A 16469-nucleotide genomic window follows, 5' to 3' on the forward strand; every position below is an offset into this window, starting at 1 on the left:
TAAACATTATAAATATGATGGCTACATTCCTTCTATGCTAAACATTATAAATATGATGGCTACATTCCTTCTATGCTAAACATTATAAATATGATGGCTACATTCCTTCTATGCTAAACATTATAAATATGATGGCTACATTCCTTCTATGCTAAACATTATAAATATGATGGCTACATTCCTTCTATGCTAAACATTATAAATATGATGGCTACATTCCTTCTATGCTAAACATTATAAATATGATGGCTACGTTCCTTCTATGCTAAACATTATAAATATGATGGCTACATTCCTTCTATGCTAAACATTATAAATATGATGGTTACATTCCTTCTATGCTAAACATTATAAATATGATGGCTACATTCCTTCTATGCTAAACATTATAAATATGATGGTTACATTCCTTCTATGCTAAACATTATAAATATGATGGCTACATTCCTTCAATGCTAAACATTATAAATATGATGGTTACATTCCTTCTATGCTAAACATTATAAATATGATGGTTACATTCCTTCTATGCTAAACATTATAAATATGATGGTTACATTCCTTCTATGCTAAACATTATAAATATGATGGTTACATTCCTTCTATGCTAAACATTATAAATATGATGGTTACATTCCTTCTATGCTAAACATTATAAATATGATGGTTACATTCCTTCTATGCTAAACATTATAAATATGATGGTTACATTCCTTCTATGCTAAACATTATAAATATGATGGTTACATTCCTTCTATGCTAAACATTATAAATATGATGGCTACATTCCTTCTATGCTAAACATTATAAATATGATGGCTACATTCCTTCTATGCTAAACATTATAAATATGATGGCTACATTCCTTCAATGCTAAACATTATAAATATGATGGCCATGCATGATTTTTCTTTTAAATACCTTGCTTTCTCATTGTAAGCTCATTTACATTTAAATGTGTCAAAATGTTTGTGTCTTCCAGCCAAACAGCCACTGATGAACATTAAGCTATTTATGGTGAAAGTGGTGCAGTGATGTATTTTGTGTGAAGGGAAACTATAGCTGCTATAAACTATAACTATACCCTGATCACTCCATTGAATCAAAACAACACTGTCACCTTCAATATGAAATGCAGGTGAAATGGTTTAAAACACAGATTCTTTGATGGTCTTCCTTTTGAAAATGCTGATTTCTGGAAGCTAATGCGACCTCTGGCCTCAATTTAGAATGAATGGACAAACTAGAAAAGTCTATATAACATGACACTGCTGTATAACCCATGAATAACCACTGTCCTGTCCTCCACTGTAATATAAAGTACTGATTGTATTGACAATGTGTTATTGATTAATTGATCCAGGTGGCCGGCGATAGTGGAGAGAGATCCAGACACCAAGACCTTCTGCCAGTTCAACAGGAATACTGACCTGTACCCTGTAAGATACACACTGACCTGTACCCTGTTAGATACACACTGACCTGTACCCTGTTAGATACACACTGACCTGTACCCTGTTAGATACACACTGACCTGTACCCTGTTAGATACACACTGACCTGTACCCTGTTAGATACACACTGACCTGTACCCTGTTAGATACACACTGACCTGTATCCTGTTAGATACACACTGACCTGTACCCTGTTAGATACACACTGACCTGTACCCTGTTAGATACACACTGACCTGTACCCTGTTAGATACACACTGACCTGTACCCTGTTAGATACACACTGACCTGTACCCTGTTAGATACACACTGACCTGTACCCTGTTAGATACACACTGACCTGTACCCTGTTAGATACACACTGACCTGTACCCTGTTAGATACACACTGACCTGTACCCTGTTAGATACACACTGACCTGTACCCTGTTAGATACACACTGACCTGTACCCTGTTAGATACACACTGACCTGTACCTGTTAGATACACACTGACCTGTACCCTGTTAGATACACACTGACCTGTACCCTGTTAGATACACACTGACCTGTACCCTGTTAGATACACACTGACCTGTACCCTGTTAGATACACACTGACCTGTACCCTGTTAGATACACACTGACCTGTACCCTGTTAGATACACACTGACCTGTACCCTGTTAGATACACACTGACCTGTACCCTGTTAGATACACACTGACCTGTACCCTGTTAGATACACACTGACCTGTACCCTGTTAGATACACACTGACCTGTACCCTGTTAGATACACACTGACCTGTACCCTGTTAGATACACACTGACCTGTACCCTGTTAGATACACACTGACCTGTACCCTGTTAGATACACACTGACCTGTACCCTGTTAGATACACACTGACCTGTACCCTGTTAGATACACACTGACCTGTACCCTGTTAGATACACACTGACCTGTACCCTGTTAGATACACACTGACCTGTACCCTGTTAGATACACACTGACCTGTACCCTGTTAGATACACACTGACCTGTACCTGTTAGATACACACTGACCTGTACCCTGTTAGATACACACTGACCTGTACCCTGTTAGATACACACTGACCTGTACCCTGTTAGATACACACTGACCTGTACCCTGTTAGATACACACTGACCTGTACCCTGTTAGATACACACTGACCTGTACCCTGTTAGATACACACTGACCTGTACCCTGTTAGATACACACTGACCTGTACCCTGTTAGATACACACTGACCTGTACCCTGTTAGATACACACTGACCTGTACCCTGTTAGATACACACTGACCTGTACCCTGTTAGATACACACTGACCTGTACCCTGTTAGATACACACTGACCTGTACCCTGTTAGATACACACTGACCTGTACCCTGTTAGATACACACTGACCTGTACCCTGTTAGATACACACTGACCTGTACCCTGTTAGATACACACTGACCTGTACCCTGTTAGATACACACTGACCTGTATCCTGTTAGATACACACTGACCTGTACCCTGTTAGATACACACTGACCTGTACCCTGTTAGATACACACTGACCTGTACCCTGTAAGATCACTGGAAGTCTCCTATTATAAATTACTGAATGAAAACACTGGGGTAGTGTCTTTCATGTGAACATTTCGATTTGTGTGTAATGTGTGTATGTTATGTGTGTGTGTAGTGCAGGTACCATGTAACCTACCTGGGGGAACCAGTCAGCAGAGCCTGGGTGTGTCGGTCTAAAGTCAGAAATTACACAGAACTCACTGAGGATGCCGCCATCACGGTTAGTCTTTTGGAAAGGGCAGGGAATTTAACCCTGGTTGTCTGTGCCACTCAATACTGTGTTAGCCCACTGAGCTAGTGTTGATTTCAGTTGAGACTGTGTTAGAAGGGAGATTTGTTGGCAGTCCTCTTGCTCCGGGGGTAGGAATACTGGGGTGATGTCGGGGTAAATGTGTTGGAGGTGTTGGCAGACCTCTTGCTCCGGTGGTAGGAATACTGGGGTAATGTCGGGGTAAATGTGTCAGGGTGTTGGAGGTGTTGGCAGACCTCTTGCTCCGGTGGTAGGAATACTGGGGTAATGTCGGGGTAAATGTGTCAATGTGTTGGAGGTGTTGGCAGACCTCTTGCTCCGGTGGTAGGAATACTGGGGTGATGTCGGGGTAAATGTGTCAATGTGTTGGAGGTGATGGCAGACCTCTTGCTCCGGTGGTAGGAATACTGGGGTAATGTCGGGGTAAATGTGTCTGCGTGTTGGGGGTGTTGGCAGACCTCTTGGAATATGGGGTGAGAGAGATACAGTTGAAGTCAGAAGTTTACATACACTTAGGTTGGAGTCATTAAAACTCGTTTTTCAACCACACCACAAATTTCCACACCACAAGTTTTGGCAAGTCGGTTAGAACATCTACTTTGTGCATGACACAAGTAATTTTTCCAACAATTGTTTACAGATTATTTCACTTATAATTCGCTTTATCACAATTCCAGTGGGTCAGAAGTTTACATACACTAAGTTGACTGTGCCTTTAAGCAGGTGGGAAAAATCCAGAAAAAGATGTCATGGCTTTAGAAGCTTCTGATAGGCTAATTGACATCATTTGAGTCATGTGGATGTATTTCAAGACCTACCTTCAAACTAAGTGCCTCTTTGCTTGACATCATGGGAAAATCAAAAGAAATCAGCCAAGACCTCAGAAAAACAATTGTAGACCTCCACAAGTCTGGTTCATCCTTGGGAGCAATTTCCAAATGCCTGAAGGTACCACATTCATCTGTACAAACAATAGTACGCAAGTATAAACACCAAGGGACCACGCAGCCGTCATACCGCTCAGGAAGGAGACGCGTTCTGTCTCCTAGAGATGAACGTACTTTGGTGCGAAAAGTACAAATCAATCCCAGAACAACAGCAAAGGACCTTGTGAAGATGCTGGAGGAAACGGGTACAAAAGTATCTATATCCACAGTAAAACGAGTCCTATATCGACATAACCTGAAAGGCTGCTCAGCAAGGAACAAGCCACTGCTCCAAACTGTCATGGAAAAGCTAGACTACGGTTTGCAACTGCACATGGGGACGAAGATCGTACTCTTTGGAGAAATGTCCTCTGGTCTGATGAAACAAAAATAGAACTGTTTGGCCATAATGACCATCGTTATGTTTGGAGGATAAAGGGGGACGCTTGCAAGCCGAAGAACACCATCCCAACCGTGAAGCACGGGGGTGGCAACATCATGTTGTGGGGGTGCTTTACTGCAGGAGGAACTGGGCACTTCACAAAATAGATGGCATCATGAGGAAGGAAAAGTATGTTGATATATTGAAGCAATATCTCAAGACATCAGTCAGGAAGTTATAACTTGGTCGCAAATGGGTCTTCCAAATGGACAATGACCTGCATACTTCCAAAGTTGTGGCAAAATGGCTTAAGGACAACAAAGTCAATGTATTGGAGTGGCCATCACACAGCCCTGACCTCAATCCTATAGAACATTTGTGGGCAGAACTGAAAAAGTGTGTGCGAGCAAGGAGGCCTACAAACCTGACTCTGTCAGGAGGAATGGGCAAAAATTCTTATTGTGGGAAGCTTGTGGAAGGCTACCTGAAACGTTTGACCCAAGTTAAACAATTTAAAGGCAATGCTACCAAATACTAATTGAGTGTATGTAAACTTCCGACCCACTGCGAATGTAATGAATGAAATAAAAGCTTAAATAAATAATTCTCTACTATTATTCTGACATTTCACATTCTTATAATAAAGTAGTGATCCTAGCTGACCTAAAACAGGGAATTTATACTAGGATTAAATGTCAGAAATTGTGAAAAACTGAGTTTAAATGTATTTGGCTAAGGTGTATGTAAACTTCCGACATCAGCTGTACTCCTCAGCTATCACTCTTCTAAAGCTCTTCTATACCTATTTAATCTCCCTTCTATCTCTTCTATACCTTATTGATCTCCCTTCTATCTCTCTATCCAATTTCTATATATCTTCTATACCTATTTAATCTCCCTTCTATATCTTCTATACCTATTTAATCTCCCTTCTATCTCTTCTATACCTATTTCATCTCCCTTCTATCTCTTCTATACCTTATTAATCTCACTTCTATCTCTTCTATACCTTATTGATATCCCTTCTATCTCTCTATCCAATTTCTATATATCTTCTATACCTATTTAATCTCCCTTCTATCTCTTCTATACCTTAATAATCTCCCTTCTATCTCTTCTATACCTTATTAATCTCCCTTCTATCTCTTCTATACCTTATTAATCTCCCTTCTATCTCTTCTATACCTATTTAATCTCCCTTCTATCCCTTCTATACCTTATTAATCTCCCTTCTATCTCTTCTATACCTATTTAATCTCCCTTCTATCTCTTCTATACCCTATTAATCTCCCTTCTATCTCTTCTATACCATATTAATCTCCCTTCTATCTCTTATATACCTTATTAATCTCCCTTCTATCTCTCTATCCAATTTCTATATATCTTCTATACCTATTTAATCTCTATTCTATCTCTTCTATACCTTATTAATCTCCCTTCTATCTCTCTATCCAATTTCTATATATCTTCTATACCTATTTAATCTCCCTGCTATCTCTCCTCTATCCAGCTTCTATATCTCTTCTATTCGTATTTAATCTCCCTTCTATCTCTCCAGCTTCTATATCTATTCTATACCTCTTCTATTCCTATTTAATCTCTCTTCTATATCTCTTCTATACCTTATTAATTTCCCTTCTATCTCTCTATCCAATTTCTATATATCTTCTATTCCTATTTAATCTCCTGTCTGTCTCTCTTCTATACCGCTTCATTCTCTCTTCTATCTCTTCTATCTGTCTTCTATATCTCTTATCTGTCCTGTTGAGGATGAGGTAGGCCAAGGGACTGAACCTGAACTAGTGTTAGGTCGCCAAGAGGTTACAACAGGTGGACCAGTAAACCAAGTCCTGGGTGATGACACAGGTGGGGCTAAACTGGCTGCTGGTTTCTGATCGTTACTATTATCCACTACCGTTGTGCCCTTGAACAAGGCACTTAACCCCAAAAGAGCTCTACATCCAGTGGCACTGCACTGTGGCTGACCCTGGACCTTTAACATGGGTGTGTGTCTGGGCACGGCACTGTGGCTGACCCTGGGCCTTTAACATGGGTGTGTGTCTGGGCACTGCACTGTGGCTGACCCTGGACCTTTAACATGGGTGTGTGTCTGGGCACGGCACTGTGGCTGACCCTGGGCCTTTAACATGGGTGTGTGTCTGGGCACGGCACTGTGGCTGACCCTAGACCTTTAACATGGGTGTGTGTCTGGGCACGGCACTGTGGCTGACCCTGGACCTTTAACATGGGTGTGTGTCTGGGCACGGCACTGTGGCTGACCCTGGACCTTTAACATGGGTGTGTGTCTGGGCACGGCACTGTGGCTGACCCTGGACCTTTAACATGGGTGTGTGTCTGGGCACGGCACTGTGGCTGACCCTGGGCCTTTAACATGGGTGTGTGTCTGGGCACTGCACTGTGGCTGACCCTGGGCCTTTAACATGGGTGTGTGTCTGGGCACTGCACTGTGGCTGACCCTGGGCCTTTAACATGGGTGTGTGTCTGGGCACGGCACTGTGGCTGACCCTGGACCTTTAACATGGGTGTGTGTCTGGGCACGGCACTGTGGCTGACCCTGGACCTTTAACATGGGTGTGTGTCTGGGCACGGCACTGTGGCTGACCCTGGACCTTTAACATGGGTGTGTGTCTGGGCACGGCACTGTGGCTGACCCTGGGCCTTTAACATGGGTGTGTGTCTGTGGTTGGGATGAAGGCAGAAGAACAATTTTCATTCCAACCAAATAGACAATGCAGTATTCTATACTGCTCATATCTGTCCTGCCTCTTTTTTTTCTTTCCATCTCTCCTCTCCTCCTCTCTCCTCTCATCCATGTCTCCTATCCTCTCATTCCTGTCTCCTCTCTCCTCTCCTCCTCTCATCCCTGTCTCCTCTCCTCTCATTCCTGCCTCCTCTCTCCTCTCCTCTCATCCCTGTCTCCTCTCTCCTCTCCTCTCATCCCCCTCTCCTCCTCTCATCCCTGTCTCCTCTCCTCTCATCCCTGTCTCCTCTCCTCCTCTCATCCCTGTCTCCTCTCCTCTCATCCCTGTCTCCTCTCATCCCTGTCTCATCTCCTCCTCTCTCCTCTCATCCCTGTCTCCTCTCATCCCTCTCTCCTCTATTCCCTCTCTCCTCTATTCCCTCTCTCCTCTCCTACAGGGGAAGTCTCTCCAGAGATTCAAGAAGAAGTTGAGAGAAGCTGTCCGCATAGCAACACAAGCCCAGAGTATTCCACTCAAGGTTCAATCCGTCTATCTATCTATTCTATCTGTCCATCCAAATCTCATGTTATTTGTCACATGTTTCGTAAACAGAAGGTGTAGACTAAAAGTGAAATGCTTACCTATGGGTCATCTTCAAAACAGACTTAAAGATGAAGATGTAGATACAGTGTGTTCGGAAAGTGTTCAGACCCCTTGACTTTTTCCTCATTTTGTTACTTTACAGCCTTATTCTAAAATGGATTACTCATCAATCTACACACAATACCCCTTAATGACATCACAATACCCCATTATGACGCAGCAAAAACAGGTTTTTAGACATTGAGTCATTACAGCCTCAAGTCTTCTTGGGTATGACGCTACAAGCTTGGAACACCTGTATTTGGGGAGTTTCTCCCATTCTTCTCTGCAGATCCTCTCAAGCTCTGTCAGGTTGGATGGGGAGCATCGCTGCACAGCTATTTTCAGGTGTCTCCAGAGATGTTTGATCAGGTTCAAGTCCGGGCTCCGGCTGGGCTTCTCAAGGACATTCAGAGACTGACTTGTCCCGAAGCCACTCCTGCGTTGTCTTGGCTACAAATAACATGGCTATATACATGGGATACCAGTTCAGTACAAATAACATGGCTATATACATGGGATACCAGTTCAGTACAAATAACATGGCTATATACATGGGATTCCAGTTCAGTACAAATAACATGGCTATATACATGGGATTCCAGTTCAGTACAAATAACATGGCTATATACATGGGATACCAGTTCAGTACAAATAACATAGCTATATACATGGGATACCAGTTCCAAGTCAAAAGTATGTGGACACCCCTTCAAGTTAGTGGATTCGGCTATTTCAGCCATACCCGTTGCTAACAGGTGTATAAAATTGAGCACACAGCCATGCAATCTCCATAGACAAACATTGTCAGTAGATTGGCCCGTACTGAAGAGCTCAGTGACTTTCAACGTGGCACCGTCATAGGATGCCACCTTTCCAACAAGTCACATTTCTGCCCTGCTAGAGCTGCCCATGTCAACTGTAAGTGATGTTATTGTGAAGTGGAAACATCCAGGCTCAACAATGGCTCAGGCTCAGCCGCGACGTGGTAGGCCACACAAGCTCACAGAACGGGACCACTGAAGCGCTTAGCACGTAAAAATCGTCTGTCCTCGGTTGCAACACTCACTACTGTATTCCAAACTGCCTCTGGAAGCAACGTCAGCACAATAACTGTTTGTCGGGAGCTTCATGAAATGGGTTTCCACGGCCGAGCAGCCGCACACAAGCCTTAGATCACCATGCGCAATGCCAAGCGTTGGCTGGAGTGGTGTAAAGCTCGCCACCATTGGACTGGAGCAGTGGAAATGCGTTCTCTAGAGTGATGATTCACGCTTCACCATCTGGCAGTCCGACGGTGTCACGCCCTGACCATAGAGATCCTTTTTATGTCTCTATTTTGGTTGGTCAGGGCGTGAGTTGGGGTGGCCATTCTATGTTTTGTTCTGTGTTGTATTTCTATGTGTTTGGCCGGGTATGGTTCCCAATCAGAGGCAGCTGTCAATCGTTGTCTCTGATTGAGAACCATACTTAGGTAGCCTGTTCCCACCTGTGTTTGTGGGTAGTTGTTTTCTGTTTTGTGTGTCTTCACCTTACAGAACTGTTTCGTTTCGTTCACTCTCTTTGTTATTTTTTTGTTATTGCAGTGTTCAGTTTATTTTATTAAAATTAACATGGACACTTACCACGCTGCGTTTTGGTCCAATTCCTCATCCGAAGAAGACGACGATCGTTACAGACGGACAAACTGGGTTTGGCGGATGCCAGGAGAACGCTACCTGCCCCAATGCATAGTGCTGGGATTTCTGCGGTTGCTGTCCTTTTCCCCGCTGCTTGGTTCTGGTAATGAGGTGGGTGGTTCTGTAACGACTCTCCTCCTCCTCTTCATCCGAAGAGGAGGAGCAGGGATTAAACCAAGGTGCAGCGGGTTGTGAATACATATAGATTTATTTGCTGACGAAGACGAACACAAAAACTTATACTTGCATAAACTACAAAACAACAAACGACGTTAAACAGACCTGAACTGGTGAACATAAAAAACAATGCACTCATGAACAGGAAAGAACGAACGAGAGACGAGACAGTACCGTGTGGTGCAATAAACACAGACACAGCGACAACCACCCACGACAAACAATGTGAAACAACCTCCCTATGTATGTCTCTCAATCAGAGGAAAACGAAAACACCTGCCTCTGATTGAGAGCCATACAAGGTCAATTAAACCTGACACTTAACATAGAACAAACACAGACTGCCCACCCATCTCACGTCCTGACCCACTAAACACAACAATACAAAAGGAAAACAAGGTCAGGAACGTGACACTGGGTTTGGCGGATGCCAGGAGAACGCTACCTGCCCCAATGCATAGTGCCAACTGGAAAGTTTGGTGGAGGAGGAATAATGGTCTGGGGATGTTTTTCATGGTTTGGGCCCCTTAGTTCCAGTGAAGGGAAATCTTAACAGCATATAAAGACATTCTAGACGAGTTTTGGGAGGCCCTTTCCTGTTTCAGCATGACAATGCCCCCGTACACAAAACAAGGTTTATACAGAAATGGTTTGTAGAGATCAGTGTGGAAGAACTTGACTTGCCTGCACAGAGCCCTGACTTCAACCCCATCGAACACCTTTGGGATGAATTGGAACGCCGACTGCAAGCCAGGCCTAATCTCCCAACATCAGTGCCTGACCTCACTAATGCTCTTGTTGCTGAATGGAAGCAAGTCCCTGCAGCAATGTTCCATCATCTAGTGGAAAGCCTTCCCAGAAGAGTGGAGGCTGTTATAGCAGCAATGTTCCAACATCTAGTGGAAAGCCTTCCCAGAAGAGTGGAGGCTGTTATAGCAGCAATGTTCCAACATCTAGTGGAAAGCCTTCCCAGAAGAGTGGAGGCTGTTATAGCAGCAATGTTCCAACATCTAGTGGAAATCCTTCCCAGAAGAGTGGAGGCTGTTACAGCAGCAATGTTCCAACATCTAATCAAATCAAATCAAATTTATTAGTCACATACACATGGTTAGCAGATGTTAATGCGAGTGTAGCGAAATGCTTGTGCTTCTAGTTCCGACAATGCAGTAATAACAACAAGTAATCTAACCTAACAATTCCGCAACTACTACCTTATACACGCAAGTACATAAAGACATAAAGATATATGAATGAGTGATGGTACAGACGGCATAGGCAGGTGCAGTAGATGGTATAGAGTACGGTATATACCTATGAGATGAGTACTGTAGGGTATGTAAACATAAAGTGGCATAGTTTAAAGTGGCTAGTGGTCCATGTATTACATAAGATGGCAAGATGCAGTAGATGATATAGAGTACAGTATATACATATACATAAGAGATGTGTAATGTAGGGTATGTAAACATTATATTAGGTGGCATTGTTTAAAGTGGCTGGTGGTACATTTTTACATAATTTCCATCAATTCCCATTTTTAAGGTGGCTGGAGCTGAGTCAGTTTGTTGGCAGCGGCCGCTAAATGTTAGTGGTGGCTGTTTAACAGTCTGATGGCCTTGAGATAGAAGCTGTTTTTCAGTCTCTCGGTCCCTGCTTGGATGCACCTGTACTGACCTCGCCTTCTGGATGATAGCGGGGTGAACAGGTAGTGGCTTGGGTGGTTGTTGTCCTTGATGATCTTTATGGCCTTCCTGTGACATCGGGTGGTGTAGGTGTCCTGGAGGGCAGGTAGTTTGCCCCGGGTGATGCGTTCTGCCGACCTCACTACCCTCTGGAGAGCCTTACGGTTGTGTGCGGAGCAGTTGCCGTACCAGGCGGTGATACAGCCCGACAGGATGCTCTCGATTGTGCATCTGTAGAAGTTTGTGAGTGCTTTTGGTGACAAGCCGAATTTCTTCAGCCTCCTGAGGTTGAAGAGGCGCTGCTGCGCCTTCTTCACAACGCTGTCTGTGTGGGTGGACCAATTCAGTTTGTCCGTGATGTGTACACCGAGGAACTTAAAACTTTCCACCTTCTCCACTACTGACCCGTCGATGTGGATAGGGGGGAGCTCCCTCTGCTGTTTCCTGAAGTCCACAATCATCTCCTTTGTTTTGTTGACGTTGAGTGTGAGGTTATTTTCCTGACACCACACTCCGAGGGCCCTCACCTCCTCCCTGTAGGCCGTCTCGTCGTTGTTGGTAATCAAGCCTACCACTGTAGTGTCGTCCGCAAACTTGATGATTGAGTTGGAGGCGTGCATGGCCACGCAGTCGTGGGTGAACAGGGAGTACAGGAGAGGGCTCAGAACGCACCCTTGTGGGGCCCCAGTGTTGAGGATCAGCGGGGTGGAGATGTTGTTACCTACCCTCACCACCTGGGGGCGGCCCGTCAGGAAGTCCAGGACCCAGTTGCACAGGGCGGGGTCGAGGCCCAGGGTCTCGAGCTTGATGACGAGTTTGGAGGGTACTATGGTGTTGAATGCTGAGCTGTAGTCGATGAACAGCATTCTCACATAGGTATTCCTCTTGTCCAGATGGGTTAGGGCAGTGTGCAGTGTGGTTGCGATTGCGTCGTCTGTGGACCTATTGGGTCGGTAAGCAAATTGGAGTGGGTCTAGGGTGTCCGGTAGGGTGGAGGTGATATGGTCCTTGACTAGTCTCTCAAAGCACTTCATGATGACGGAAGTGAGTGCTACGGGGCGGTAGTCGTTTAGCTCAGTTACCTTAGCTTTCTTGGGAACAGGAACAATGGTGGCCCTCTTGAAGCATGTGGGAACAGCAGACTGGGCTAAGGATTGATTGAATATGTCCGTAAACACACCAGCCAGCTGGTCTGCGCATGCTCTGAGGACGCGGCTGGGAATGCCGTCTGGGCCTGCAGCCTTGCGAGGGTTAACACGTTTAAATGTTTTACTCACCTCGGCTGCAGTGAAGGAGAGCCCGCAGGTTTTGGTAGTGGGCCGTGTCAGTGGCACTGTATTATCCTCAAAGCGGGCAAAAAAGGTATTTAGCCTGTCTGGGAGCAAGACATCCTGATCCGCGACGGGGCTGCTTTTCTTTTTGTAATCCGTGATAGACTGTAGACCCTGCCACATACCCCTTGTGTCTGAGCTGTTGAATTGCGATTCAATTTTGTCTCTGTACTGGGACTTAGCCTGTTTGATAGCCTTGCGGAGAGAATAGCTACACTGTGTGTATTCGGTCATGTTTCCGGTCACCTTGCCCTGGTTAAAAGCAGTGGTTCGCGCTTTCAGTTTCACGCGAATGCTGCCGTTAATCCACGGTTTCTGGTTTGGGAATGTTTTAATCGTTGCTCTGGGTACGACATCGTCAATGCACTTCCTAATGAACTCGCTCACCGAATCTGCATATTCATCATTGTTGTTGTTGGACGCCGTGCGGAACATATTCCAATCCGCGTGATCAAAGCAGTCTTGAAGCGTGGATTCAGATTGGTCGGACCAGCGTTGAACAGACCTGAGCGCGGGAGCTTGTAGTTTTAATTTCTGTTTGTAGGCTGGAATCAACAAAATGGAGTCGTGGTCAGCTTTTCCGAAAGGAGGGCGGGGGAGGGCCTTATATGCGTCGCGGAAGTTAGTATAACAATGGTCCAGAGTTCTGCCAGCCCTGGTCGGACAATCGATGTGCTGATAGAATTTAGGGAGTTTTGTTTTTAGATTAGCCTTGTTAAAATCCCCAGTTACGATGAATGCAGCCTCAGGGTGTGTGGTTTCCAGTTTACAGAGAGTCAGATAGAGTTCGTTCAGGGCCATCGATGTGTCTGCTTGGGGGGGAATATATACGGCTGTGATTATGACCGAAGTGAATTCCCTTGGTAGATAATGCGGTCTACATTTGATTGTGAGGAGTTCTAGATCAGGTGAACAGAATGACTTTAGTTCCTGAGTGTTGTTATGATGGTCACACCACGTCTCGTTAATCATGAGGCATACCCCCCCGCCCCTCTTCTTACCAGAAAGATGTATGTTTCTGTCTGCGCGATGCGTGAAGAAACCAGCTGGCTGCACCGACTCCGTTAGCGTCTTTTCAGTTAGCCATGTTTCCGTGAAGCAGAGCACGTTGCAATCCCTGATGTCTCTCTCGAATGTTACCCGTGCTCGGATTTCATCGACCTTATTCTCAAGAGACTGGACATTGGCGAGTAGTATGCTAGGGAGTGGAGCGCGATGTGCTCGTCTCCGAAGCCTGACCAGGAGACCGCTACGTTTGCCCCTTTTTCGGCGTCGTGTAGCTTCGCCGGCTGGGATCAGGTCCATTGTATTGGGTGGAAGGCAAGACACTGGATCCGTTTCGGGAAAGTCATATTCCTGGTAGGAAGGGTGGTTAGTTGACGTTAATCGTATATTCAGTAGTTCCTCCCGGCTGTATGTAATGAAACTTAAGATCACCCGGGGTACCAATGTAAGAAATAACACATAGAAAAACAAAATACTGCATATTTTCCAAGGAACGCGAAGCGAGGCAGCCATCCTGTTCGGCGCCGGTGGAAAGCCTTCCCAGAAGAGTGGAGGCTGTTATAGCAGCAAAGGGGGACCAACTCCATATTAATGGCCATGATTTTGGAATGAGATGTTTGATAAGCACGTGTCCAGATACCTTTGGCTATGTAGTGTATCTATCTATATATCTAATTAAAGGTAACTGCCAAAATAAAGGAAACCCTTGAGGAAATGAGGCAAACAAAGTATATTGAAACCAGGTGCTTCCACACAGGTGTGGTTCCTGAGTTCATTAAGCAATGAACATCCCAGTATCCTTAGGGTCATGTATAAAAATGGACAGTTGTCCATTATTTTGGCTGCCATGGATAGAATAAGAGATCACAGTGAATTTGAAAGAGGGGTCTCAACGGAGTATAGGTGGTTTAAAGGGTGAATAAAAGCTTTATGAACTATAAGCCATTTGAAAGAGGGGTCTCAACGGAGTATAGGGGGTTTAAAGGGTGTGTCTCAGTCACCAGATCTCAACCCACTTGAACACTTATGGGAGATTCTGGAACGAACCACCATCAACAAAACACCAAATGATGCAATTTCTCATAGAAGAATGATGTCGCGTCCCTCCAATAGATTTCCAGACACTTGTAGAATCTATGCCAAGGCTCATTGAAGCTGTTCTGGTTGATGGTGGCCCAAAGCCCTGTTAAAACACTTTATGTTGGAGTTTCCTTTATTCTGGCAGTTACATGTATCTATCCATTGTTCCATCCATGGTTAGTGCTTTCCGTGCCCTAACCTTTTTACCTTCAACGGGATGACGTCAGAGTTAATGTCCCAAAGATGGCAGTCAGCATTACACATCCATTCATTAGTCTCTATTGTTATGGCAGTCAGCATTACACATCCATTCATTAGTCTCTATTGTTCTGGCAGTCAGAATTACACATCCATTCATTAGTCTCTATTGTTCTGTCAGTCAGAATTACACATCCATTCATTAGTCTCTATTGTTCTGTCAGTCAGAATTACACATCCATTCATTAGTCTCTATTGTTCTGTCAGTCAGAATTACACATCCATTCATTAGTCTCTATTGTTCTGTCAGTCAGAATTACACATCCATTCATTAGTCTCTATTGTTCTGGCAGTCAGAATTACACATCCATTCATTAGTCTCTATTGTTCTGGCAGTCAGAATTACACATCCATTCATTAGTCTCTATTGTTCTGGCAGTCAGAATTACACATCCATTCATTAGTCTCTATTGTTCTGGCAGTCAGCATTACACATCCATTCATTAGTCTCTATTGTTCTGGCAGTCAGAATTCTAGTTGGTTGTTACATATCCCTGTCACCAGGGGGAGATATACAACCTGACAACACACACACAGTCCTTCTCCCCTCATACACACAACACACACACAGTCCTTCTCCCCTCATACACACAACACACACACAGTCCTTCTCCCCTCATACACACAACACACACACAGTCCTTCTCCCCTCATACACACAACACACACACAGTCCTTCTCCCCTCATACACACAACACACACACAGTTCTTCTCCCCTCATATACACAACACACACACAGTCCTTCTCCCCTCACATACACAACACACACACAGTTCTTCTCCCCTCATATACACAACACACACACAGTCCTTCTCCCCTCACATATACACAACACACACACAGTCCTTCTCCCCTCACATATACACAACACACACACAGTCCTTCTCCCCTCATATACACAATACACACGTCACATATACACAACACACATCACATATACAGAACACACACATCACATATACACAACACACACATCACATATACACAACACACACATCACATATACACAACACACACACAGCGACTCAGTGTGAGGGGATTATGTGTCTGTCCTCAGTCTCTTGGCCAGTCTGTCTGGAGCTGAAGCAGACTCAGTGGAAAGTGCTATATCAGCCATATGCTGCACACACACACACACACAGTTTTGTATTGCTATCCTTGTGGGGACCAAATAATTGATTCCCATGCAAAATCCTATTGTCCTAAACATAACCCTAAACTTCACCCTAAACTTCACCCAAAACCCCTCATTCTAAAACTATATCTATCCCTTACTCCTAACCATAACCTTAGTTCTAACCCTACACCGAATCCCTAAGCCTAAAATAGC

The 16469-nt window shown here is 44.4% G+C and overlaps 1 protein-coding gene across 3 annotated transcripts in view; it reads left to right on the top strand.

Moving 5' to 3' along the window:
- Positions 1-16469, top strand: part of LOC139534808 (zinc finger CW-type PWWP domain protein 1-like) — a 40787-nt gene that overhangs the window by 19278 nt on the left and 5040 nt on the right. For 2 of the 3 annotated variants that reach the window (XM_071334265.1, XM_071334266.1), the window contains exons 8-10: positions 1364-1439; positions 3139-3243; positions 7741-7821. In XM_071334265.1, coding sequence (XP_071190366.1) covers positions 1364-1439; positions 3139-3243; positions 7741-7821 — 262 coding nt within the window. The remainder of the gene's footprint in view (positions 1-1363; positions 1440-3138; positions 3244-7740; positions 7822-16469) is intronic. The other variant, XM_071334267.1, reaches the window with a different exon arrangement.

The sequence above is a fragment of the Salvelinus alpinus genome, chromosome 11 (assembly GCF_045679555.1).
Source record: "Salvelinus alpinus chromosome 11, SLU_Salpinus.1, whole genome shotgun sequence".
NCBI classification, from domain to species: Eukaryota; Metazoa; Chordata; class Actinopteri; order Salmoniformes; family Salmonidae; genus Salvelinus; species Salvelinus alpinus.